At 37.5% G+C, this 27,315-nt stretch overlaps 1 protein-coding gene across 1 annotated transcript in view; it reads right to left on the bottom strand.

Annotated features, from left to right (window-relative positions):
• Positions 1 to 482: 482 nt before the first annotated feature.
• Positions 483 to 27,315, bottom strand: part of LOC129780288 (protein pelota) — a 50,808-nt gene continuing 23,975 nt past the window's right edge. Inside the window, exons 6-7 of the mRNA XM_055788361.1 lie at positions 796 to 902; positions 483 to 704 (exon numbers count right to left, since the gene is read on the bottom strand). Of these exons, the coding sequence (XP_055644336.1) occupies positions 607 to 704; positions 796 to 902 (205 nt within the window). The 3' untranslated portion in view covers positions 483 to 606. The remainder of the gene's footprint in view (positions 705 to 795; positions 903 to 27,315) is intronic.

The following is a 27,315-nucleotide window of genomic DNA, read 5'->3' as shown; positions in this document are numbered from 1 at the left end:
CATGGGTGGCAATATAGTTGCCACGACCTTATAGAGGGTTATCAGAATTTAATATAAAAATAATTTCTTATAAAATTTTCTTGTGGATGGTACATTCGGGTACCTGTCGCATTCGGGTATTTGTTGCATTCAAGTGATTAAAATTCGAATAAATGTCTTTCGATTAGCTGTTGTTCGGGTAAATATTATACAATCGGGGACTTGTGATATAGTTCCAGAAGAAATATATTTATTGTTCAACTGTGTCATTTATTTAAATGTCGACTGTTTGGTAGTTTCCGTTTTAAAAAAAATAGCTAATAACATATATACACACAATCATGATATAGAGTTTCATTTTGTAAATAAAGTGTCTGTATCAAGAGGCAATAAGCTAGTTTCTACTCTTCGCATCGAGTTTCTTCTAGGAATATGAGCGGCTGGTTCGTGAAAGCATACCCTATACACAATAAATTATAACCCAACAAAAATATCCATATGTGTCATCTAACTAAATTCTAGCTATATTAGTGGATAAAACGAGCGCGATTAAAATCTAATTTGAGTGGAACTAAAGATAACTGGGTTTCGTCTAGTAGCTCTGATTCACACGCAATGTTCCCGAAACTAATCTGAGTCCGTGTCGCTCTGCTCGCCCTCACTGTCCTCTATCTCCGGCATCGGGAAGCGCAGAATTGCCGCCACACCCGTCAGCTGAGCTAGTTCTGAAACGTGGAAATTATAAACGCAACATAGTTCATATAGGCTTCCGGGGGACACTATGCCCCAAGCAACAAAAAAAAAAAAAAAACATACGTTCACCAGACATGTGTAAACTCGAGAAGATCTTCACTTCGCCCCCAAAGTCGTACACTGAATCCACCAGCTGCACGTACTCCTTTCTCGTGGCAACGTCTTTGCACCTGCGGGAAAAGCAAAAAGGAAAAGTGTGTACTGAATTGTGTGCGCTGCCAAAACAAATAATCCGAATCCCGTCTGTCAGTGGCGGGCCGCGACAAGATGAGTCACAACGCAATCGTGGTGGGTGCGCTCGCATAATAGTGCGAGAGCAGAAAAACCAAGATTGAGGAAAATGAAAAGGAAATCTTGTAATGTAAACACAGGTCTAGAATTGCATTCAGCCGTTTTTTGAATTTTGTTGTAAGCAGTGTCATGTGTCGTTTCTCATGATGTCCATCGCAGGAGGCATATGATTTAGACGACCCATGAATCTATCGGCTGTGTGATTTTTTGCAGGGATTTGCAGGGACGGACAATTTTTTCCTAATTCTACAGCGACAAAGGAAGTATTTAATGTGGCTCTGACGGGGATTAAATACATTGTATAAACAGATAAATTACGTCTGAGAAGTTACTTTGAGTAGATTTTCATTGGATTTCGCCGAAGAGTAGAGACCTATGGCATGACTTCGTGAAGCGTAAGCGGAGATATTTCTGCCAAGACTTCGAGACTCAGAGCATGCATCAAATGTGAATATCCCATGGTTATATGCAAGTTATAATATCACAGTCCTACTTTAACAATGCGGTCGTGTCATGAGCACCCTTCTTTATTTGTTTTTGGGCCCGCGACACCATAGCTAACACGTATTTGTATAACCTGTAGAAAAAAGGTTGAGTACCATTGCCTTGAGTACTTGAGTACCAGTTTATCATTCTAAGGGTCGAACGTTTTGTAGCAGAGTTTGAAGAGTTTGAAAAAAATGTACCTAAACTACAGGATTTTAAAAAAATTGTTATTAGATAATAATCGATGGCAAAGTTCTCTATGTAATGCCTCTGTTCAAAGCATAGGTAGCCTATCGCGCCCGATTGATCAATGATTTCGAAAACCGGCGAGGTGATTAGTGATATGCCCCGAAAAGTATCATCTCTGCAATTTGCTTCTTTATGGTTAGACTCCATGCGGAAGGTAATTCAAGATCTCCATAGTGGAGTTCACCCTTGTATTGAAATGACTATGAATGCACATGTTCAATCGTCAAAACTCATCTCTATATCAGGGATATAGGTATTCCTAGGCGCCCGCCAGCTGTTCAAGGATAGTGTCACCTCCAAACGCCATGGATTAAATATCTCTCTACCTTTTGACTTGATTAATTTTTCAGGTGTTCATGCTGACCTCAATAAAACATATTAATTACAAGACTAGATAGTTCTTCGTCATAGCTTCCGTTTTAATATTTTCTTTTAGTTTGTCAGTTATTTTATGTTAACACATCCATTTGATTGACCATGACTTGTAATAAAGCGAATAATTTTCACCAGGAACAATTTCAACAGTTTTGTTTCAAGCATATATTTTTTTTAATGACAAATTGAAAATGCTGAAAACATCCGGCATAAGGTTTCGAGAATCAGTAAAAACTAATTTTTTGGAGAAAACCATGAAGTTTCCATGAAGTATTATTGATTTTATCTTAAATCTATGATAAGTAATGTGAAATTATTTACGCTGATTTCTTTCAAGATATATAGTCATGAATAGAATAATAATGATGATTGAGAAATTAGAAATTGCTAAAATTGAATATTGGCCCTTCTTATGTAATTCTTGTTAAACAGATTTCTGCTCGTTAGCACTATTTTTCTGTTATAGATGCAGTCGGGTGGAAGCTGTCTGAATAATGTTTTTCGATCTGTTTGATTTGCTTGTTGCATTCCTGATGTTTGCCATTCGCAACACATGACGTTCGAGAAAGAACTCGATTCGATAAGATTCTATCGATTCACAAAATACGAAAAATTGCTCGGTGTGATAGGTATAGAGATCGAATTGATCGTTCGATTCAATTTACATAATAGGGACCAATATTTCCGATAGATAGTTCATATACGTCTAGGTAATTGAGGAATATAATAATCATGTTGGGTGTAATTTTATGGAAAATATATGTTTAGTATGTTCGTAAATCACAATTTCGTTTAAAATCAACAATATTGATTGATGAGACATTACAGAAAATGAAGTATTAATTAACAATTATTTAGTAATCGATAATTATTTTTATCTAATAGAATTATTTATCATTGAATATTTATTAGTATGACCTATGTTTTGGCGAAAGGGATGCTATGCGAAGCCAATAAATCGAAAAATGACGGATATATTGCAAAGAATTTACGTACCCCCGCACAATCTTAATCGTGTGGAAACGTCCCGTCCTCCGATAACGTTTAAAGTTGATTTGTGCTCTCTAATGGAGTACATGTGGCGATCGCTTGGCGATTTATGATGCGTAATAATTAACCCCAAGTGGTCCAGTCTGCTGGTAGTCCAATTCGGTTGAGCGTTGATTTTAGCGATTTTACTCTGAACTAGTGATCTAATGTTTGAAATATTCTATACATGAGGCAACGAGTTTGTAATGTCTCAGCCATCGAGAGAAACAAAAATTCCAAATTTTATACTCGTGTATTTTATTGAATCGGACGAAGATCGAACTAATTATGAAAAATTTTAGGAAATTTTACCTAAAGTTATTTGCAATTTATTGTTTTTTTTATCAATTCATCAATTTATTTTTACAAGCTCAGTTACATAAGTTTTAAGGAGCCGAATATATTTTTTCAACTATACATAAACAATTTTCTTAAATCTAAGGTTAGTAAGGTAGAAAACCGATTACTCGCGGTAACTCAATTTATTGTTATAATATACCAGCAGACCCGGTGAGCTTCGTTCCGCCCAATCGTTTATTTTATTTTCCTTTCGAAATTGTTATATTCTTGCATGAATTCGCGATCGATAACAGATGTCCTATTTATTATAGATACTGTTAAAATAATTCTATCATTCTAATTTGGGTGAAGAAGAACACAGCGATATAAAGACAACTCAAATCTGACCTTGTGATGATGAGTAATACGTATGAAACCTTTATTGGACATATAAGGTTAATAAAACATACGAGTATTATTACTTTACTTGCGTTTCGGGGTTTAGCGTAAGTTGTACCTGGATCGGGAATTTATAATACTGTACGAAATTCTAAAAAAAAAATCCGAAAAAATATTTTTTTATTTTTATCGATTGAAATACACGAAACTGACTTCTGTTTTATGATGATTCAATGAATTTCTTGTTAAAGGGAGGGTTCGACTCTCGAAGGTCGAAAAATACACTTACATTTATACAGATAAAAATACAAATACATCTTGGTGATTTGTGAAGGTCTATTCGAAGATGTATTTTTTGTATGCCAATATAATGATTATTATGCTATTGGCAGAAGGGGGCGTGAATGCTCTTACTTTTTCACATGCCAGTTCCAGCCAGATTGGTCCACTCGATTCTGAGAAAAATATACCACCAGTTTCAAAAAGAGCATCCACGCTGCCAGCTGCCAACAGCAAATCTCTCGCAAAATCAGGAACTTTCTGTGAAATTTATCAGTGAAAACGAACCTAAATTTGTTGTGAACATTTGTTGTGGACATCTCCTCTGGTCCGTTTCGTCATCCATCAGCATGCATCCTTCGTACTTCGTCAAAACCATGTTTTACAAGTTTCGAGCACGTCCTTTGGCCACCAGATTTTGCTCCAGCGCCCTGTTTGCAGGCACGGAAATTACGATAGCCTTCTCGCATACGGAATCTCCGAATGGTACTTTGGTTAGAGTTTGTGAATGGAATCCAATACGAAGGAGTACATGCATCCTGGATAGTATTGAATTGTCTAAAGTTTAGACTCTAAACAATGACGAAAACTCCGGATCTTGCAGCCAAAGGCTGATGACACATTAGGCGGATTCCTCGAGTAAAACCGCAGCGGAGGATGTATTGTGAATGTGTATTGTGAATGTGTATTGTGAATGTGTATTGTGAATAAGCCATGTCACACAGAGCGGGGCGGTTTTGGAAGCGATTTCAAATCCGCGGCGGAGGCTCGATGAAATGAAGCTCCGCGGTGGTTTTCTTTGCGGAGTGTATATGAGTGTTCGTGTATTATGCATCAATATTGTCAAACGCACACACTTGAACTTTTCTGTCATTTTTCAACAACAAATAACACGATCCCGTAATTTACTCACAGGAGTATAATAGTATGATAGAGTATCGATTTTCAAGAAATAAATGATTCGGTAAGTCTATATAACTCAATGAATTTAAAATTACGTTTATTGTTGACTATTTTTTGTTCCAGCATCTCAGCCGTGGCTCTACAACACTCAAAAACAAAACAAATGAAACTGACAGTTCTCTGGTAGAATAATGAAACCGCCTGTGGAACCGCAGTGTGTGTCAGCTGAGGAAAAAACCGCCGCGATATCCGCGGCGGCGAATCCGCCTAATGTGACATCAGCCAAATGCTTTGGAGAGTGGTTTTACCTACCATTTCGTACTTAGTACTGTTATGCTTCCTACGTTACAGATAATGGTAATAATTTGGTAGCATAGAAAGTAGTTTATAAAAAACGGAAAAAATCCCAAAACTTCATACTTTCGCTTCAGTGGACAGTTGGGGAAGAGCGCTAAACAACTTTGAAATTTTTCGTACCTTCATCGTGCTTACGCAAACATATGTACCAAATACCAGTGAAGATAGCGCCAATATAGAAGTCGTCTACTTTAGCGCTGTTTGCGCTTCTGAAAGACTAATTTCACCTACAGGCAAAAGCAAACAACATACCAAAGAATCTACAGAGAGAATCTACTATTCAATACTATTTTTTTGATACCATGAGCTTTCTAATTACCGCAATGAACAAAATTCTAATGTGCGGAATTGTATTTTGCCAGATTGGTGACGAAATTCCCTGATTTGCAAGGGTTTTCCAGGTAGTCGACACCCTGTTCAACCTCAGCTTCCGATCGTGAGTTCCACTACGACGCGTTCTTTGATCCATCCGTTTTACGTTTCTGGAAACGTTTCAGCACATCAAACACGGTCGATTCAGCCACTTTCAACGATTTCACGATTTAAGTACCTGACCACCCCGGATTGTTAATGGATGGATGTCTCCAATCATAGTTCTTCTCTCGGATTCCATCCTGTACAACTTTTTCAAAACAAAACGGATCAAAGTGGAATTTTCACCGTCGAAAGATACAGGTTTTCTAAACAATTTGCTGTCAAAAGATTTCAGATACGTCTATTACGACTGCTACTATGAAATGAACAGTGATTCCGGATTTCAAATGTTTCAACCTTTGATATAGCTGCATTGGGGCTATTCCAGTGCAGGAAATAAATTGATGCCGACACTCAAACTGTAGGGACAGCTTGTTCGTTTTATAGCTTGTGACTCCGCGTCTAGAATTCCGCTTGCTGCCTGACCAACCACCCAACGCAAGCAGCAAGCAATTAGGCGCTTTTTCGCGTCATTAATTCTCACAAACAATACTGCGCTCCGCACACATCATCCATTTTTGACGCAACGCAGGGAGGCCGTACATTTCGAGCACCAAAAATAAATCTTGGAATTATCGTTGCCCTTTCGAAAGGTGTGGTTCAAATTATGCAACTTCGCACGAATCGGTCTTGGTGCGGGGAAAATCGGTTCTGCGGAATGGAAGAACCATTTGATGCGCGCTTACTTAGTCGGGAGCCGGATGACAACAGAAAACTTAAACCTAAAATTGATGCCAGCCTGCGTCGTGCTCTTCTCAAGTAGCGAAAATCGTAAACATTGGGGGGGTTATAAATAAAGACGCATGTGTGATGACCGGCCGAGGAAAACGTGTTTTCACTTTGATGGCAGCTAACGAGGGGTGTGACGAGTTCAAATTTATAAGTGTTCGGATATAGGATTTCATGATTTATATGTTTTGCCTGCGCACAAGAGACTTTGCGCATATTTCACTCGAATGTTTCTAAGAAAAAATCATAAGTGGAGTTGTTTGTTCAGCAGAGGCGTTTTTGTTTCCAATCTTGATCTGCTTTATCTCGTGTCGATAAATGACCGGGATCAATCTATCTCATAAAAAATGCGCAAATATGGTGCGAAACGGTCATTTTATTTACTTCGCTCCTTCTTAGTGCCGCCGCAAGCATGATGGCAGTAAATAAAAAAAACTATCTTTTTGCATGCAATTATCGTGCTCATTTATGCAGGAATGGGAATCGTGCCCAGCGTTGCCAATGTTGCAGTTTAAACTGGATTCTTCCAGTTTTTTTGACGTAGGACTACGTCTAACCGGAAGATATAGGGGGTGAAATGGAAATCTAGGCACTGAACAAGTAGGAAAAAATGCAAGATTTGGAACGCTTATAACTCGAGCATTTCTCAATAGATCGCAAGGTTTTTGCATCAATTGATAGGAAATATATTTACGCATCTATCATAACGAATAACATTTCATTTTTCTTGAGATAAATAATTGAATAATTGTGAAATATCAAGCATTGTCAAAATGCACTATGTGCCCATTTTTGATTGGTCCATTTTGTGCTCCTCAAATCGTACCGACCAAAACGGGCAACCAGAGCAGCAGCGAAATAGAATGAAGCACGATTGGAAAAGAAAAAGAAAAAAATGAACGAAACATTGGTCGCAGTCTCACACATGCGTAATTCTCGAGCCAGCCAGTCAGCTTAAAAATCCCCGCTCCGCTGCCGTAAGGATCATTCTCATCCAAACCGTACACCACATCGGTTCGCATCACAACACATCAACAAACCAACCCAAGCAGCCATGTCTGGACATGGTAAAGGAGGAAAAGTGAAGGGAAAGGCAAAATCCCGCTCGAACCGTGTTGATCTGGAGTTCCCCGCAAGGGTAGCTAGGCCGAGCGCATTAGTACCAGTGCACCAGTCCACCTAGCCGGCGTTATATAGTTTCGGCCGCCGAAGTGATCGAGTTAGCTGGCAAAGCTGCTCGCGACGATAAGAAAACCCGCATTCGGAACAGAACACATTCGGTTCGGTGGACATCAAGACAACAGGCAGTTGCAGCGAGTGGCGAGTGGCAAACGCAGTCGCAAAACGGCATCAGGTAGCAGAAGAAAAAAGTTTGTTCTTTATACAAACTGCTTTGGTGGCAAATCCAGAACGAGGCGGCATCGAGGGCGTTCGAAATGGTTTTTTTCAAAACCACGAGTACTAAGTTTTCTAAATTTGAACCATTCCATAAAACAAGGCGCTTTTCAGGGCCATTAAACCTTCCAAAAAAGAGTTTAGGAAATACAGTTCAATGCTTTCTAAAACAATATCCAAAATAATAATAAAACACAAATTGATTTTTTGATCATTTGTTTGCCAGGATCTGATGAGTATGTGAATTTGGCAGTTGTTCTGAGCTTATTGATAGTTGGGGACTTTCTTGATTATTCAATTTTCACCAATTCTTAAATTGTTTCCAGATTGAAAGTACAGTAATTTACAATTAGTTCGACATTTAGCTAATTGGACGGACATGTAATGCGACTTATTTAGTTGGACATTTTTGTAAACATAGAGATCCAAATTATGACCCCACATTGAAAGTCGACACTGTACCACTGTCATCGCAAATGTTCAATTACAGGTTAAAATCACCTCCAATGCGACACTGAGTGGCGCTTCGGCACGTCGCATTGAATGTAATTTACTGTACAACATGTCACAAAGCTGGATGGGAAGAAATTTTCCAACTGTGAAAGCTGTGGCGAGTGGCAACAAATCGCTAAACAGGAAGGTTTAGCCGAACAAGATGGGAATATCAAGTGATAACAAAACAATAAACTCTTTAGATTGAAGATAATTTTGTGATCCTGAAAAGGACCCTTTTTAGCCTGCATGTGAATCCAACGAGCGAACAAATCGTAATGAATGTATTTTTTTGCCATCGCTCCCTTTTAACGCTCATTCGTTCGTCTCGTTGGACTCGCCCCTCTGGCTGAGTCTGCCGATTTGTCTCTATCCTGTGAGTGTGTACTGCTAGAGTATAAAACACGCGGACCCCAAATAAATATCTTATTTTCTTTCAAACCGTAAACCCGTGTGGTTGTACGGCATCGGCATCGTGGACGTAACAAAGGAGGACAAGTTAAGGGAAAGGCAAAGTCTCACTCGAACCGTGCAGGTCTCCAGTTCCCTGTTGGTCGCATTCACTGATTGCTCCGCAAGGGTAACTAGGCCGAACGGATTGGTGCCGGAGCACCAGTATACCTAACAGCGATTATAGAGTTTCGGCCGTCGGAGTGCTCGAGTTGGCTTGCAAAGCTGCTCACGACAATAAAAAAAACCCGCATCAAGAACAGAGCAGCTTCGGTTCGGCGCTCATCAAGGCAACAAATAGTTTCAGTGAGTGACAAAGTGTTTCTCCGGCACGTCACATTAAATGTAATTTACTGAACAACATGTCACAAGCTGGATGGGAAGAAATTTTCCAACTGTGAAAGCTGTGGCGAGTGGCAAACGTAATAGCTAAACAGGAAGGTTTAACCGAACAAGATGGGAATATCGAGTGATAACAAAAACACAACACCAAAGGTTCTTTTCAGAACCATCAACATATTCATAAAGAGTAAATAGTAAACTAATCCATTTTTCAGGTAGATAGGTAGGTATTCACGTAGGAGAAGAAAATAAAACAATATATTTAAAATATATATTTAACAAAAGCTGTCCCCTTTGTATAGTCCTACGTCACTCCGGTTATGCCCCCGACATTACACACCCGTCTTTTTCCTCGATCCAGTCAAACAGTTAAACCTTACAAACTTCCAGTGTTTTTAAATATTGTTCAGTTTTATCCAGTTTTTTTATATGGTTGCATCATTTTACAAAGTTTTTGTAAAATAAATTCACGATGTATAAAAATCATCCTTCTCTCACTCTTCTTATTCTTTGACCAATTTTGTTTGTTGATATTATTTTTCCGAATGATCCAAGGTGTATTTGCTATGCTGGCTTAAAATTTTTATAAACATCAGACGTTATAGGTCCACCAAATCATTCTAAAGCTCAGAAGTTCATAGGGTTAATGTGCACTATTGATTTTAATTGATATGAATGTAAAAAAACAAGTAAAATTCCTTCCGTTTACATTCGTTTACATCAATCGACCATTCGACGAAATGAAAATCCGAAAATCTCATGTGTCACAACATGGCAGGAAAGATTATTTTTAGATAACCAGTACAATTAATTGGATCGGCTATATATTCTACTATTTATCGCATGCATCTTTTCCAATCGAAATCCAATCGCAACGATGGAAAGTTAACTGTGGGAAATCTGCTCAAAATACTCTTCTAAAATCAATCATCCCGCCGATATATTATGTTATTCGTAGCTTATACACTTTATAGAACTCCATTCGTGACGGCGGTGAGTTCTTATTGGGAAACCTGGAAAGATAACTGGAAAAAACGGACCAGAGATATGTCGAACTCCAATCTCGAAGGGGAGTGTTATCTTTTGGAAACCTGAGAAGCCGAGAGAACTCCTCTAGAAACCCGAAGTTCCGCGTGCGCTTTCTAGAAATTTCATCGTAACGGAGGAGAGTTATCTTTTGTTAACCTGAGAAGGTAACCGAGAGAATCCTCTAAAACCCATATTCCCGGCGATATGTTCCGTTATCAATCGCGCGTACTCTGTATCGAACTTCAATCGCGACAGAGGAGAGTTATCTTTCTTTCGATAATAGCCACGAACAACAACTTGCAGCCGTTCTACTTAAGGGCTTTGGATACTCTGCTCTGAAAATAAATACGAGATATTTTTTTCAAAATAAAACCATATTTCTAGAGTTTCTACAAGAAACGATCCTCAAATATTGTTTTACAGTAATGTTCGGATGGTGGGAAACGTTGTTTTGATCTGCTCGAATGGGTAATTAATAGTTTATTTCGCTATTTTATGAGCTACATACGCTTCGAAGGACTATTTCTTAAGAATTGGAACAAGTAAAAAAAATGATTTTAGATAAATCAAAGCCGAAATTCTCAAAATAAATCGATTTCACAGGATCCAGTTTTTTTAGATCAATCTTCCAGTGTTTTTTAAATATTATTGGCAACCCTGATAGTGCCTCAGCTGGAAGCAGGGTTGCCAATAATATTTAAAAAACACTGGAAGATTGCTTTTGAAATAACTGGAAGAAAACTGGATCCTGTAAAACAGTTTCATTTTAGGAAGACCGGCTTTGATTTATCAAAAATGAATTTTATACCCATTTCAAAGCTTAAAAAATAGAATCTGCTTCGAAGCTTCGTGAAGTATTTATATATACAGCAAGTTACCTCTGATTCGACAACTAGCTAATTGAACAGACCAGTAATGCGGCACGAATAATTGAACATCTTCGCCATTTGGACATTTTTGTAAACATCGAGTAACTTTCTGTAGTCCATACAATGGTGAAATAAACCATGAATTAATCATATCATTCGAGTAGAGAGAGGCGTCTCCCACCATTCGAAAATTACTGTGAAACAATATTTGAGGATCTTTTTTTCTAGAACCTCTAGAACAGGGACTCTCAAACTATTTTGGGCAAGAGACCTCTTTTCCAGAATGAAGTGATACCATCGACCCCCAAATACGTTGTGGTTGGTGAAGTGAGTACACTTGGTATCATTTTCTTATCAATGAATAGACATAAAATTCTAAAAAAATTGTTTTTGATGCCAAATGTCTCAAAATTGCACGAAACGTCGAGACCTACTGTCATCTTGAATAAATTTTGTCAAAAATCGACATTCTGGGACGGAATACTAGGCAAAACGCTAATGAAAATCGTCATCTCGATTTTTCATACGAAAATCCTGTGAAATGTTGATTTGCACTATATAGCACCCTATCGAAAATATTAGTTCAACAGTAAATCTCGACGTTTCATGCAATTTTGATACATTTGGTATCAAAAAAAATTCTCGTAAACCCCGATTTCATGTATAGGCAAACCTGTTTTTGTGCGAGGGATAGGGACCACACAAAAAAAATTGAACAGGACTTCACCAGTAGCTTTGAAGACTAGTTTTCCTCCGAGAAAATAACTCAAATCTTCGTCGTTTACCGTTCGAATTCCTTTTTTATCTTCTGTACGTTGATACACGTTGCCTTTTCGGTTGCTCGTCGTTGTGTGTATAGAATTCGCTGTGTTTTTTCCTGCATGTCGGAATTTTTACTATTAGAAATCATGTCATGCACATCCTATTACATGTGATGGGAGAATGGGAATGATTCTGTTGAAAATTTGTATACAAATTTGTTCTTTCCACATTCAGATGCGAACAAATTACAATTTACGCTTAGAAAAAAATCTTACCGGAACGGTTCAGGAATGAGAAAGCGTGGAACGTAAACGTCAATTATTATTAGATCAAAAAAATCAAATCACACGTTATATTCTTTTTTACTTTATTAAGCTGCCTACTAGCTTGTGTTGATAAGAAAATCAACTCTTTGTTTTCTTCTAACAAAAGTTAAAGTTAGAGCTAAGTTAAAATAAACAAAACAAAGCATGACATTAGTAATTGATCATCGACACAGTAGTGCGATGAAAAATTAATAGAAGATAAAAAGAAACTAAATGACTGTTAAATTCTTCAAATATGTTCTTTTTCATATACCGCACAAAAAAGGATCGCACAAAAACAGGTTTGATTGTACTCCCCCTTAGGTGGTTTTTCGGTTTTCAAAAAACTCACACATTGACGTCTGCAACCACTAGTAAATGAAATATTTTGAATAGGGTATTTTTTCGTGCAAATAAACTTTTCGCAGGAGGTCCCTTATGAAAAATCGAGATGACGATTTTCATTTGCACCCTAAACCATACGTTTTGCCTAGTATTTCGAGAAAACAATGAAGTTCCACAGTATCAAAAAATTATTTTTTTTAGATGACAGTAGATCTAGACGTTTCATGCAATTTGAAGACATTCAGCTTGTTTTTTTGAAAACCCCGATATAATGTACCAGTTTAACACGCGTGCTCTATGAACTATTTTGGGTTAGATTTTTAGCTATGAACATTGTACCAGTCGTGGTTGAAATGGTAGATCAATTGATCTGAACTTCAGAATGTTTTGGAGGACCTAGAACATTAGGTATTTATATAAATTTAAATACAGTGTAGCATGTTGCTGTTTCGGTAGACTGTCATATAAGATTAGTAATTAACACCAATTCTTTGTTAAAATATTTATTGTATCAAATAGAAAAAAATACCTGTTCTCCTTGTCTTCTGTCACACATCTTCTTGTATATTAACCAAAAATTGTACTCGTACCTATAACTCATCATTACAAGCTCGATGTTTAAAACACCAAACACCAATCGTTGAGTAAGAAGAAATGCCGTGAATCTCCACCGCACCGCTTCCCAATTTGATTGTCTGAATGACTACAACTAACTTGAGAGATCAGGATTGTGTTGTGCAGGTGCAAAGTCGAATTATGTTGACGCAACAATCAAAACGCATATGCTCTTTGTTTGATGCCCACTTATCAGAATGAAGACATTGCTTGACAAATGTTCTTCTTCGTTCTTCCTGGCACTTCTTCTTACCAGTTCGTACATTGTGCCAATCGTTTTAATATTTAAATTTTATATTCTCGTTCATTTGTATCTCTCTCTTCGTGGTCAGTATACTTTTCATCATTATGTTCCCCAACTTGTTTTTATTCTGCGTTTTGTTGAGGTTATATTCAGAAAAAGTTCTTTCCACAGCTTTCCACAGAATGAAGGAGGGATAATATTTATATATTACTAGCTAACCCGGCAAACTTCGTCCCGCCCATTTACTTGATTAGTTCTCGAGTAATGCAGAAATTTGTGTTTTATTTGTATGGCAGCCACCCCTAAGAGAGGGGGGAGGGGTATCTAACCACCATAGAAACATTCATTGCACCCTAAAGTTTCCATATGCCTAATTTGGTTTAATTTGCTTGATTAATTCTCGGGTAATGCAAAAATTTGTGTTTCATTTGTACGGCAGCCCCCTCTAAGAGAGGGGGAAGGAGTATCTTAACACCATAGAAACATTTATTGCATCCTAAAACCTCCACATGCCAAATTTGGTTTCATTTGCTTGATTAATTCTCGAATTTGTGTTTCATTTGTATGGCAGCCCCCCCTTTGAGTGGGGGAAGGACTGTCTAACCATCATAGAAACATTTATTGCACCCTAAAACTTTCACATGCCAACTTTGGTTTCGTTTGCTTGGTTAATTTCCGAGTAATACAGAAATTTGTGTTTCATTTGTATGGCAGCCCCCCCTTAGAGAGGGGGGAGGGGTCTCAAAATATCACGATAACCTTCCCCGGCCCCAAAAACCTCTACATACCAATTTTCATGTCGATCGGTTCAGTAGTTTCCGAGTCTATAAGAATCAGACAGACAGACAGACATCACTCCATTTTTATATATATAGATTTACATTGTACATTTATTTTACATAAAATGGATGAAGCACACATGTGAAAAACTGGATAAAACTGGATAATTTAAAAAAAAAACTGGAAAATTTTGGGATTTAACTGTTTGATTGGATCGATACAAAAAAACTGGAACATTGGCAACGCTGGCTGGAAGAGTAATCCTGCGTGGATCAAATTCGATCGAGCTTGCAAAGATTGAAATATCCGAGAGTCCGCAGAGCTCAACCGTGTGTTTTTTTATTGACTACTTATATTTATTTTCCGTTGCGAATTGGTACTTGGAGGTACTTGGAAGTGTCGTTTTTTGTGCACTTCAGCTGACAATCACATCGACCAGATGAAAAATAAAATAAAACGGGTTCGCTCAAAACCGATATGTGTGTTTGAGGGCGGAATATTTAGCCGGATCGGATAGATATTAGGTTCACTAGTGGCATTGGTGGTCAGCTGTTTGTCGGTGAACCAGTTTTTTATGGAGAAACACATTCGTCAGAAATGTCGTGCTCTCACGCTTGCCTCCCACAACAGATTGCAGAGCTGCTGCGACAAAACTCAAAGGTTTCTCAAAGAGTCACGAAGTTGGCATTCATTCCTAGAAATAACTTCAAAAAGAGATGAAAACGTTTTTTTCGGCATGAGAAAAAAAAAGTTCAGCTCAGGCATCAAACAAAACGCCGCCACTGCAGAGTCTTGTTGTGGCACGCGTGCGAAATTCTCAATTTTTTGTGATTTTTTGTGTGGTCCATTTTGCAACCATCTGGTTATTGCACCACTCGCGCGAAGTGTTCAAATAATTCGCGCTCTGTTTACTACCGGATTAACTAAATTAATTGGAACCAAAACAAACCCACAATACGCTAGCATTTCTCCGCTTGATTGAGGGAAGAATTGTTCATCACTCACAGCGATTCTAGAGAACCGTCCGTCCAGAAATAATCACTTTTTTGTCCTAGAACTACGAACGAATCGACAACATAAAAACGATGAGATAAAAATAGAACGCGCCTGCAGCAGGGATGCTGTGATGCGCGTAAACATAAACTTTGCGTCGTGATCGTGAATATACATATGTACATTCACTAGCAGTGGAGTGGTGAGCATAAAAATAGCATTCATCTCCGAGCATAAAACAATCCATGGCTTGGAGGAACACGTTTGCTGACCTACACAGTTCCGATCCCTTCTACTGCTGCCAGTAGAGAGCCTGAAACATAAACATATTACGTATACTACGGTTGTTTCCAACACAAGCTATGGTGTACTAGTTTTTTTTATTGGAGTTCAACTTGTGGCAACAATTGCTTTTATTTTAATTAACATCAACACCTCGCTATCGATTCAACGCTGTGGTTCACACGAATGTGTGCATATTCATGGTAGCGATCGAGGGTTTGTTATTGTTGACCGGGGAGGGCAGCAAAGGTGAGGGTGGTAAACAAAATACATGAAAACACTGCTGCTCTCTCAGCTTGCAAAATGAGAACAGACTCAAAAGTTTGCCACATTAGCATTTACCGGCTTGCGTTGGCGCATTGCCCGCGAGCGAACTGCAGAGCTGAGCGGAAAAGAGGGTAACACAGGGCCGATGAATGGGTGTCTCCAGAGGAATTGAGGTTGCTGTTGTGGCTAGTGCGAAACCGTACCAGTGATGCCATTTCTATTGTTGCTGTAGTGAAACGCCCGTATTTTTTAAGATTCGTTTCGGAATGCTACACAAACAATTCAAGCATCAGGATATTGCGAGTCGGCCTAGGATAGCCCATATGATCGTGATTGTGGATACTATGAATCTCAGAACACTTTTCGTTGGAAATAACACATCACTCATGTAAAACTTGTCTGACACTAAGACTAGGTGCATGCAGAGGTGTCGATTCTGAACCAATCATCTATTTCTCTAAATCTGAACTGAATTCCACTGCTGATTGATTAATTTCCGTAAACAAACATGATATGCCCAACCAATTCTACACGGCTACTCACGGACCAAGTCTGATGATAAAGACTAACAGAAAAAAATAAGTAAAAAAATCTTTTTAAGTTAAACGGTTTAATTGTGATTAAACATAATAATGTACTAAAAGCTAGAAAATAATTTGGCAAGTAGCAGTTAGCAGTTATCACACCTCTCCTTCATTAGTCTAGGGCATTGATAAGACTAAAATAAAATCGTGGGGCACGTTGGATTTCCATTATCCACAATTAGCGAGTTCATGATATGTCCCACGATTTTATTTTAGTCTTATCAATGCCCTAGACTAATGAAGGAGAGGTGTGGTAACTGCTAACTGCTACTTGCCAAATTATTTTCTAGCTTTTAGTACATTATTATGTTTAATCACAATTAAGCCGTTTAACTTAAAAAGATTTGTTTACTTATTCTATTTTCTAGTTTTCAGTACATTATCTGTTCCATTAGAATATTTCTCTACAATAAAACCATTGTACTGTATTCTATCAGTGATATAGAATCAGCTATTTTGTAGCGGTGGCCAAGTTGGATTTTTTAAAGATAAGCAGTTTTAAAATGACAGCAGAAATAAAGGTGTTATATAAATTCGGTCCGTTCCTATTTATCAAATTTCTATTAATATGGGACAACCCTTTTTTTTATTTTCAACTGGCTCAGCAACGTTAAGCATCAATGAGCCGTGTTTATGTATAGGGAAAAGCCTCTGTGAGTAGAACTATGCAAATGTTCTTTCTCATAAAGGCATAAAAACCCTATGATTTTTTCAAGAAATAGAACAATATAAATAATTATACAACAATTCATTATGAAATATTATTTAAGACTTCTTCTTGAGGATTTTTTATAGAGAAAACCACCTCCTTGAAGATTGCGAGCAATTGCGTCCATCTGAGTAATTTTTGAGTTCTGAGAAAAATAGTTGAAGAAAAATGAAAACGTTAATAACCATATATTATTGATAAATAATAAAAATATTCATAACAAAAAACAAAAAAGTTGGAGAAGTAAACGATAATCAAAAATAAAAGAAAAATAAACACATACTCATACTTGAAAGTGTATGGATTTGAGGAAGTAATAAATCAACATAATTGCATCGAGATTACGAGTAGCCAGAACGTCACGGATCGAAACATTGAGTGGCATTTCCTTTTTGCGAAAATTTTCTATTAAAGATAACGAGGAAAATGGAGATATTCATCAAAAGTAATTGGCCTATGAAATAACAGTCCTTCCGTAGCGCCCTTCTTAGCAAGAAGATCAGCTTTTTCATTTCCTGGTATCGAACAATGAGAGGGAATCCATACAAAAGTGATATTAAATGATCTACTTATCAAAACACTTAAAAGATGTTGGATTCCAGACAAGAAATACGAAGAATATCTAGACCTTACCGAACGAAGTGCCTCTAAAGAGATGAGACTATCAGAAAAAATGTAAAAATGTTCAGGGGACAAGGTCTGAATATGTTGTAATGCAGTGTATATTGCAGCCAATTCCGCAACAAACACCGAACAGGGTAAACTAAGCTTACGGAATATGGAGAAGTTAATATTAAATACCCAAAAACCTGTGGAACCATTAAGACTAGAACCATCAGTAAAAAAAATTTTGATTGAGTCAATATGTTTATATCTTGACAAGAAAATTGCAGGCATGACTATTTGGCGGAGATCACTGGAAATACCACTCACATAAACTTTCATTGACAAGTCAAAATTAATAGAAGGATTGAACAAAATTGAAGGAATGGTCTGGAAACCAAGTAAAGCAGATGGGCTTTCCAGGGTCAGAAATTCAAGATATAGCGACATTCGCTTAGATTGAGTGCCTAAGGTTAGCATTTTTTCAAAGTTTGTTATCACTATCGGATTGAGTGTTTCACAACGTATCAAAAAACGAAATAACTCGAAAAAGCGCACAGAAAGAGGAAGGATACCAGCTAAAATTTCTAGGCTCATTGTATGTGTTGACTGCATACATCCTAGAGCAATACGCAAACAGCGATATTGGATCCTTTCCAGTTGCATAATATAAGTACGGGCAGCGGACCTGAAGCAAAAACTTCCATACTCCATAACAGATAGAACGGTTGTTTTATACAAACTAATCAAATCGACGGGATGCGCCCCCCACCAAGTCCCTGTTATGGATCGGAGAAAATTTATTCGTTTCTGACATTTTTGTTTCAAGTAACCTATGTGTTTACCCCATGTGCCTCTAGAATCAAACACAACTCCTAAATACTTGAATGACGGCGAGTGCCTAATTGTTCTATCCAAAAGTTTAAGTTGCAATTGTGCGGGACGGTGTTTTCTTGAAAACACAACCATTTCTGACTTTTCAGAAGAAAACTCAATACCCAATTTACAAGCCCGTTCAACCAAATTATCAAGAGAATCTGCAAGGGATTATACAGATGAATACTGTCTTTGCCTGATCCCACCACAGATTAGGAGAACGTCTGCGAAACGAATTCCCAGGAAAACGTTTCGTTTGGGCATCAATAGCACTGTCATGAATTAAACCAGCTAGAAAATTATATTCTTCTAACGGGGGTAACTCATTAACTAATGCCACTGATTCTGAAATAATTGAAGAATATCTCTTCCAATCAATGTTTCTAGATAAATCATGCTGAACATTTATAGTTTCAGACGATTTAGAATAATTTGAAATAGAAACGGTGATCGGCAAATGATCACTTCCATGTGGATCTTGGATAACCTTCCAATGACAATTTAATGATAAAGAGGAAGAACAAAGGGATAAATCTAAGCGACTTGCGCGGCCTGATGAAGGAGCAATTCTTGTTATATCACCTGTATTTAAAACTGTCATGTTGAATTCATCGCAAAGATCATAAATAGAATTAGCTCTTCGATCATCAAAAGTTTCCCCCCTAGCCAATGCCATGTGAGTTGAAATCTCCCAAAATAAGATGAGGTTGTGGAAGAAGCTCAATTATATTCACAAGGTTTCGATAATTAAGCATTGTACTTGGTGGAATATAAATAGAAGCAATGCACAAATCTCTACCCTTGATGCGTGCCTGACACGCAAGAATTTCAATTCCTGTGACTAAAGGCAGGGGAATCCTGTAAAATGGATAACATTTTCTAATACCTATGAGAACTCCTCCATAGGAATCATCACGGTCTAAACGAATAATATTGAAATCATGGATGTTTAATATATTGTCCGAACGAAGCCATGTTTCAGATAGAGCAAACACATCGCAATTCAAAAAATGGAGCATTTGCTTGAAAGAGTCAAGTTTTGGAAGAAGACTTCTACAATTCCACTGTAGAATAGTAGAATTCTCTGACTCATCCAATAAATTAGGCATCGAAATTAATGAAGGAGAGGAGGGGCCACTTTGCAACCATTTGTTTAGCTAGCTGACTGATAGTAGGAAGCCAAGCAGAAATGAGACATTTCAATGAATCTGAAATTCCGAAAATATCAAAGATCCATCTAACAATTGAAGAAAAGCAAATACCTCCTGAAAATGATTGGGGTTCAGGAACCGATCGAGAAGCAAATCTGGGATGACTTGACAATTCAGGGAAATGAACGTCATAGTTAGAGGATCCCCAACCAGGAGGGTTACTGTTGGAAGGAGCAGAAAAATGAGAAGAAGCTTCTGGTTGATTAGAGGATAATCCTCTTTTTTTAGCAGGCTTGGAGGAGGAAGTATTTTTTCTCTTCCTGGTTCTTCCCGCGATTATTGGATCGAAAGTAGTATCCGATTCATCATCCTCTGATAAAGCAGAGAAACGATTTTCTGAAATCTCGGATACCTGAGCTGCCTTGAGTATATCAGCAAAGGATCGCTTAGAACGATCTTTAAGTGACTGTTTAAGTTTAATTGAACGGGATTTGTATATTGGACAGTCTTTAACTGTGTGAGGAACACCTCCACAAAGAATGCATTTATCAGCATCCTTGTTGCAAATACTTTCATCATGATCGACTCCACACTTAGAACATTTAATTTTATTGCAACAGAAGGTTTTAGTGTGACCTAACTGTTTGCAATTAGTGCATGACATTATTTTGGGAGTAAATAATCGAACTGGAAGACGAAGCTTATCAATGAGCACATAATTTGGAAGAGCTGTGCCCTCGAAGGTGAACCCTACAGATATACAAACATACATACAATCAATTCAAGGTAAATAAAACCGTTTAATAAATTAATTTGCTATTTTGTGATTGCGGCCATCGTGGATTTGGTTTTTACATGATCTACTGTGACTTTCTATTCAAGCCCTTTCATTTGATATCCATATTGATTAAGTTTTGAGAAAACATACAGTCCGCCATTTTGTAGTGGCAGCCATCTTGGGTTTGTACTATTCATAAATAATTGTGTTCTACTAGTGAAGCCCTTTCACTTGATACCCATATTAACGGGGTTTTGACATGATATGTGGATTTTGCCGATATCACAAAATGGCGTCATATATATACATATATTTTTTCAAAGCTCCATCAATATGGGTATCAAATAAAAGGGCTTTACTAGTAGAACACAGTTATTTATGAAAAATGAAAATCCATAATGGCTGCCACTACAAAATGGCGGACAACATATTTTGTCAAAACCCCGTTGATATGGGTATCAAATGAAAGGGCTTGACAAGTACAATACGGTTATTTATGAAAAATGAAAATCCAAGATGGCTGCGACTACCAAATGGCGGACCACATATCATGTCAAAACCCCGTTAATATGGGTATCAAGTGAAAGGGCTTCACTAGTAGAACACAATTATTTATGAATAGTACAAACCCAAGATGGCTGCCACTACAAAATGGCGGACTGTATGTTTTCTCAAAACTTAATCAATATGGATATCAAATGAAAGGGCTTGAATAGAAAGTCACAGTAGATCATGCAAAAACCAAATCCACGATGGCCGCAATCACAAAATAGCAAATTAATTTATTAAACGGTTTTATTTACCTTGAATTGATTGTATGTATGTTTGTATATCTGTAGGGTTCACCTTCGAGGGCACAGCTCTTCCAAATTATGTGCTCATTGATAAGCTTCGTCTTCCAGCTCGATTATTTACTCCCAAAATAATGTCATGCACTAATTGCAAACAGTTAGGTCACACTAAAATCTTCTGTTGCAATAAAATTAAATGTTCTAAGTGTGGAGTCGATCATGATGAAAGTATTTGCAACAAGGATGCTGATAAATGCATTCTTTGTGGAGGTGTTCCTCACACAGTTAAAGACTGTCCAATATACAAATCCCGTTCAATTAAACTTAAACGGTCACTTAAAGATCGTTCTAAGCGATCCTTTGCTGATATACTCAAGGCAGCTCAGGTATCCGAGATTTCAGAAAATCGTTTCTCTGCTTTATCAGAGGATGATGAATCGGATACTACTTTCGATCCAATAATCGCGGGAAGAACCAGGAAGAGAAAAAATACTTCCTCCTCCAAGCCTGCTAAAAAAAGAGGATTATCCTCTAATCCATTTTTTGAATTGCGATGTGTTTGCTCTATCTGGAACATGGCTTCGTTCGGACAATATATTAAACATCCATGATTTCAATATTATTCGTTTAGACCGTGATGATTCCTATGGAGGAGTTCTCATAGGTATTAGAAAATGTTATCCATTTTACAGGATTCCCCTGCCTTTAGTCACAGGAATTGAAATTCTTGCGTGTCAGGCACGCATCAAGGGTAGAGATTTGTGCATTGCTTCTATTTATATTCCACCAAGTACAATGCTTAATTATCGAAACCTTGTGAATATAATTGAGCTTCTTCCACAACCTCATCTTATTTTGGGAGATTTCAACTCACATGGCATTGGCTAGGGGGGAAACTTTTGATGATCGAAGAGCTAATTCTATTTATGATCTTTGCGATGAATTCAACATGACAGTTTTAAATACAGGTGATATAACAAGAATTGCTCCTTCATCAGGCCGCGCAAGTCGCTTAGATTTATCCCTTTGTTCTTCCTCTTTATCATTAAATTGTCATTGGAAGGTTATCCAAGATCCACATGGAAGTGATCATTTGCCGATCACCGTTTCTATTTCAAATTATTCTAAATCGTCTGAAACTATAAATGTTCAGCATGATTTATCTAGAAACATTGATTGGAAGAGATATTCTTCAATTATTTCAGAATCAGTGGCATTAGTTAATGAGTTACCCCCGTTAGAAGAATATAATTTTCTAGCTGGTTTAATTCATGACAGTGCTATTGATGCCCAAACGAAACGTTTTCCTGGGAATTCGTTTCGCAGACGTTCTCCTAATCTGTGGTGGGATCAAGATTGTACAAATCTCTATAAAGAAAAATCGAATGCTTTCAAGAATTGGCGTAAATCAGGCTCCTGCGAACGTTACGACAATTACATTTATCTGGAGCGTAAATTCAAAAGCTTCATAAAAGCCAAAAAGAGAGGCTATTGGCGTAATTTTGTGAATGGGCTTTCCCGAGAGTCTTCCTTGAGCACTATTTGGAGAGTTGCCAGACAAATGAGAAATTCAACTCATTCAAATGAACAAGTTGAATATTCTGAAAGGTGGATCTTTGACTTTGCCAAGAAGATATGTCCAGACTCAGCACCTGCTCCACCTCCCTTCTTGGAGACATCTGATGATATTGCGCCTCCGTTCAGTATGGCTGAATTTTCGTTTGCACTTCTGTCATGTAACAATTCGGCGCCGGGGTCAGATAGGATCAAATTCAATTTATTGAAAAATCTACCTGATAATGCGAAGAAACGTTTGTTAAAATTGTTCAATGTTTTTCTTGAGCAGAACGTTGTTCCGCATGAGTGGCGACAGATTAAAGTTATAGCTATTCTGAAACCTGGTAAACCTGCGTCTGATTATAATTCTTATAGACCAATTGCAATGCTCTCTTGCATTCGAAAATTATTAGAGAAAATGATTCTATGTCGCTTAGACAGCTGGATAGAATCCAACAACCTCCTCTCACCTTCGCAGTTCGGGTTTCGTAGAGGTAAAGGAACTAATGATTGTCTTGCTCTGCTTCCATCAGAGGTTGACATAGCCTTGTGTAGTAAGCAACAAATGGCATCAGTGTTCCTAGATATCAAGGGTGCATTTGATTCAGTTTCCATTGAGGTTCTTTATGAAAAACTTCATCTAAACGGGTTTTCTCCAAAATTAAATAGTTTTTTGTTTAACCTAATGCGTGAAAAACATATGAGTTTTTCCCATGGTTCTTCGTCAGTTTTACGGATTAGCTACATGGGCCTTCCTCAAGGCTCATGTCTTAGTCCAATCCTTTACAACTTTTATGTAAATGACATCGATGTTTGTTTATCAGGAAACTGTACTTTGAGACAATATGCAGATGATTGTGTAGTGTCGGTAACAGGCAAAGACAGTATTCATCTGTATAATCCCTTGCAGATTTCTCTTGATAATTTGGTTGAACGGGCTTGTAAATTGGGTATTGAGTTTTCTTCTGAAAAGTCAGAAATGGTTGTGTTTTCAAGAAAACACCGTCCCGCACAATTGCAACTTAAACTTTTGGATAGAACAATTAGGCACTCGCCGTCATTCAAGTATTTAGGAGTTGTGTTTGATTCTAGAGGCACATGGGGTAAACACATAGGTTACTTGAAACAAAAATGTCAGAAACGAATAAATTTTCTCCGATCCATAACAGAGACTTGGTGGGGGGCGCATCCCGTCGATTTGATTAGTTTGTATAAAACAACCGTTCTATCTGTTATGGAGTATGGAAGTTTTTGCTTCTGGTCCGCTGCCCGTACTCATATTATGCAACTGGAAAGGATCCAATATCGCTGTTTGCGTATTGCTCTAGGATGTATGCAGTCAACACATACAATGAGCCTAGAAATTTTAGCTGGTATCCTTCCTCTTTCTGTGCGCTTTTTCGAGTTATCATTTCAAAATTTGACAAAATATGTTGTCCGCCATTTTGTAGTGGCAGCCATTATGGATTTTCATTTTTCATAAATAACTGTGTTCTACTAGTAAAGCCCTTTTATTTGATACCCATATTGATGGAGCTTTGAAAAAATATATGTATATATATGACGCCATTTTGTGATATCGGCAAAATGGCCGATATCACAAAATGGCGTCATATATATGCATATATTTTTTTGCATTTTTCATAAAAAACTGTATTCTACTAGTCAACCCCTTTCATTTGATACTCATATTGATGGGGTTTTGGAAAACCCATACCGATGAGGTTTTGAGAAAATATGTGATCCGCCATTTTTTAGCGGCCGCCATCTTGGATTTTCCAGATCATGAAATACAGATTACAGGGCAAGCTAAATAAAACCGTTTAAAAAAACATTGGTCTCATCGGTCTAAGCGACGATGAGCGGGGGCTAGGCTCAACCGCACTGCTACTTCCGAAACGTTCGACCGACTCAACCGTATACGTGTTTTCTCCGAGGTACCTCTTCCGTCTATCATTCCTTCTTTACTTATTTTCACTCGCACTTCACTCAAAAAGTGCAACTCTAATTTTGATGATTTTTCGATATGATTTCTTCCTAATCTTTCTTTTCGGCTCGGTTTCCTCTCTTACCTCTATCTCTCTCTTCCTTCCTATCTCTCTATCCGCTTTCTCTCTCTCTCCCTATGAATCTTTTACTTCTTTTATCGTCCTTTAGAACTAAATATCTCCCCATTGGTTGTAAGGAATCATTGTTAAATATTGTTAAAATTTTAGCTAAGATCTTTTTTAATTCGCGATAACACCATGCAATGCCTTACAGGTAGGTAAATGGTCATGAATACCTGACTTACGAAACGTGTCTATTATTTTTCAAATCGTAACTTTGCAGGCGGCAGTTTGACGGTTTGAGGAAAATATTTTCAATAACACGAATGCACAGTCAGAAGTGCAATGAAGTACTTCAGAATAATTTACCACTGCTATTGCCTACAGGCAGTATGGGTGATTTGTAGAGCTTAAATGTGGACCTCGGTCTGGAAAGTCGCAAAATCGATTTTTTTTTTTGCATTTTTGGTAAGCTTATGCCCTCAAAAATGTTGTCCTAAAAGTATTTTTCGATATTTGATTTCGTTGGAAAGTAATAGAAAGTTACAGTATGAGGTCACCTCAAAGGATATAGTATTGCTGTACGAATTTTTAATCGCGTTTTTCTTTAAACCATGTTTTTGACGTAGAACTACGTCTTTCATTAAGGGTGCCAAAGCAGAAAACAGGTCACGTTTTCATGAAATAAAGTTAACGTGAATAACTATTTTCGCCGTGAACGGATTTTGGCGGTTTACATACCAAACGAATCGGAAATTCCCTAAGATTTGTTTGATATGCTATACATTACAATCCCATAGTCTGTATATGGTTTAAATTGATGAAAATTGGAAGCATTACCATTTCCTCATACATTTGTTCTGTCCATTAGTATGATTTCCCGAACAGAGCTGTCAATAACGAGCAACTTATCGACGAGCAATGAAGGGAAAATCGTAAGATGTAAAGTCTCCGTGAACAAAGGAAAAGAAGAAGAACGAAGGGGAATATTTGCCTAGAGTGTAAACAGTGGATCTTGCTGAGGCAAACTTCATTTTGTTTTGCGCCATCACATGTCTTCGTTTCGGACTGAGCTGTGAACGCCTTTGACATTGTATCAATGCATTGAACTGACGCTATGGTGAAGCAGGTGTTATGGTTGTGAACCAAATAAAATTTGGGGAATACCAAGTTATTCAATAAGTTATAATAAATCATTAATTTATTTGGGTTCGAGTGCAGATAGAGTTTATTTCGCTTATTTAGTCGCCAAGAAAGTAAATGTCGTTCTGCAATTTTTTATGTGATTTGGTTTTGCTTGCCAGTAGCAAAACTTTCTCTGCTAAGGATGACAGCTGCGCTTATCTCGAGCATGTATTATTGTTCTGCGAGCACAAGAATGAATCAACAAACAATTATCGTCAAATTATTCTGCAATAAAAAATATTTCAGGGAGACCAAACTGGTAGAATGGTTATTTCAAAATTTTTGTAGCATTATAAAATAATATCCGCAGTTATAAACAAGCGACTCGAATTAAACTACCGCGTAGTTCTACGTCAACAATGCGCTCGTGTCTTAAACACAACCTCCTATATTTTTTTCAACTGGTGGTTATCTCAGGATCTACTCGACCGATTAGGCTGAAAATTTTCATCAGCATGTAAAAATAAATTATCTAAAGCGTTACATAGCCGTTTTTTGATATGTCATTTTTCGATTTTTTATGAGCTTCTAAACAGGGATTTTTAATGAAAAATAACTATGTAAAAAAAAATATTTTACGAAAATGGCCATCCTATGTAACGCTTTAGGTATTCTCCTAAAGTTTAAAAATATACGTTGGAATGCATTCTGCGACACCCCGTTGCTTCAGAACCGATACCACCAGTTAGGTACCGATTTTCAGACAGCATTTACGCATCCAGCTGTCAACAGTATAATAATCATTATTCGTGTACTCAAAAAATGGAAAATACATCTTCAAATATACCTTAAACAATAATCAAAACACCCGAACACTTAACTTTAAAAAAAATCACGAGAATTCATTATTTTTCGACCTTTCAGACAGGGGTCCCCCCATAAACGAGCAGTATCTACACACTACAATATGGCGCAGCTTTGTCAAACCCACCCCGAATGGGTTATTTGAACTGATTGAGAACTAAAGATGACCTACGAGTTGAAAATATATTGTAATTAATGTGAAATTGACGTGCATTTTGCAATGGAGTGAGAGTTATGAAACACTTAAATTTTAGTTTTTCGAATGTTTTGTTCCTGGACACAACAAATGGCAAGTCTTATAAATGAAGATAGTTATTATATCCTACACTATATACTTCAAATCCACCGACTTCTTACATATCTCTGGAAACTCAGAAAAAATGAGTGGTTCTATAGTTGTGAAACTCAGAGCATAATATTTTACTGGTCTACCCTGTCATTTACCTGGTCTCCTGCATTGTGTTCAAAATGCTTCTT

Source organism: Toxorhynchites rutilus, chromosome 3, assembly GCF_029784135.1.
Source record: "Toxorhynchites rutilus septentrionalis strain SRP chromosome 3, ASM2978413v1, whole genome shotgun sequence".
Lineage (NCBI taxonomy): Eukaryota > Metazoa > Arthropoda > Insecta > Diptera > Culicidae > Toxorhynchites > Toxorhynchites rutilus.
This window is presented reverse-complemented; position numbering and strand designations above follow the sequence as displayed.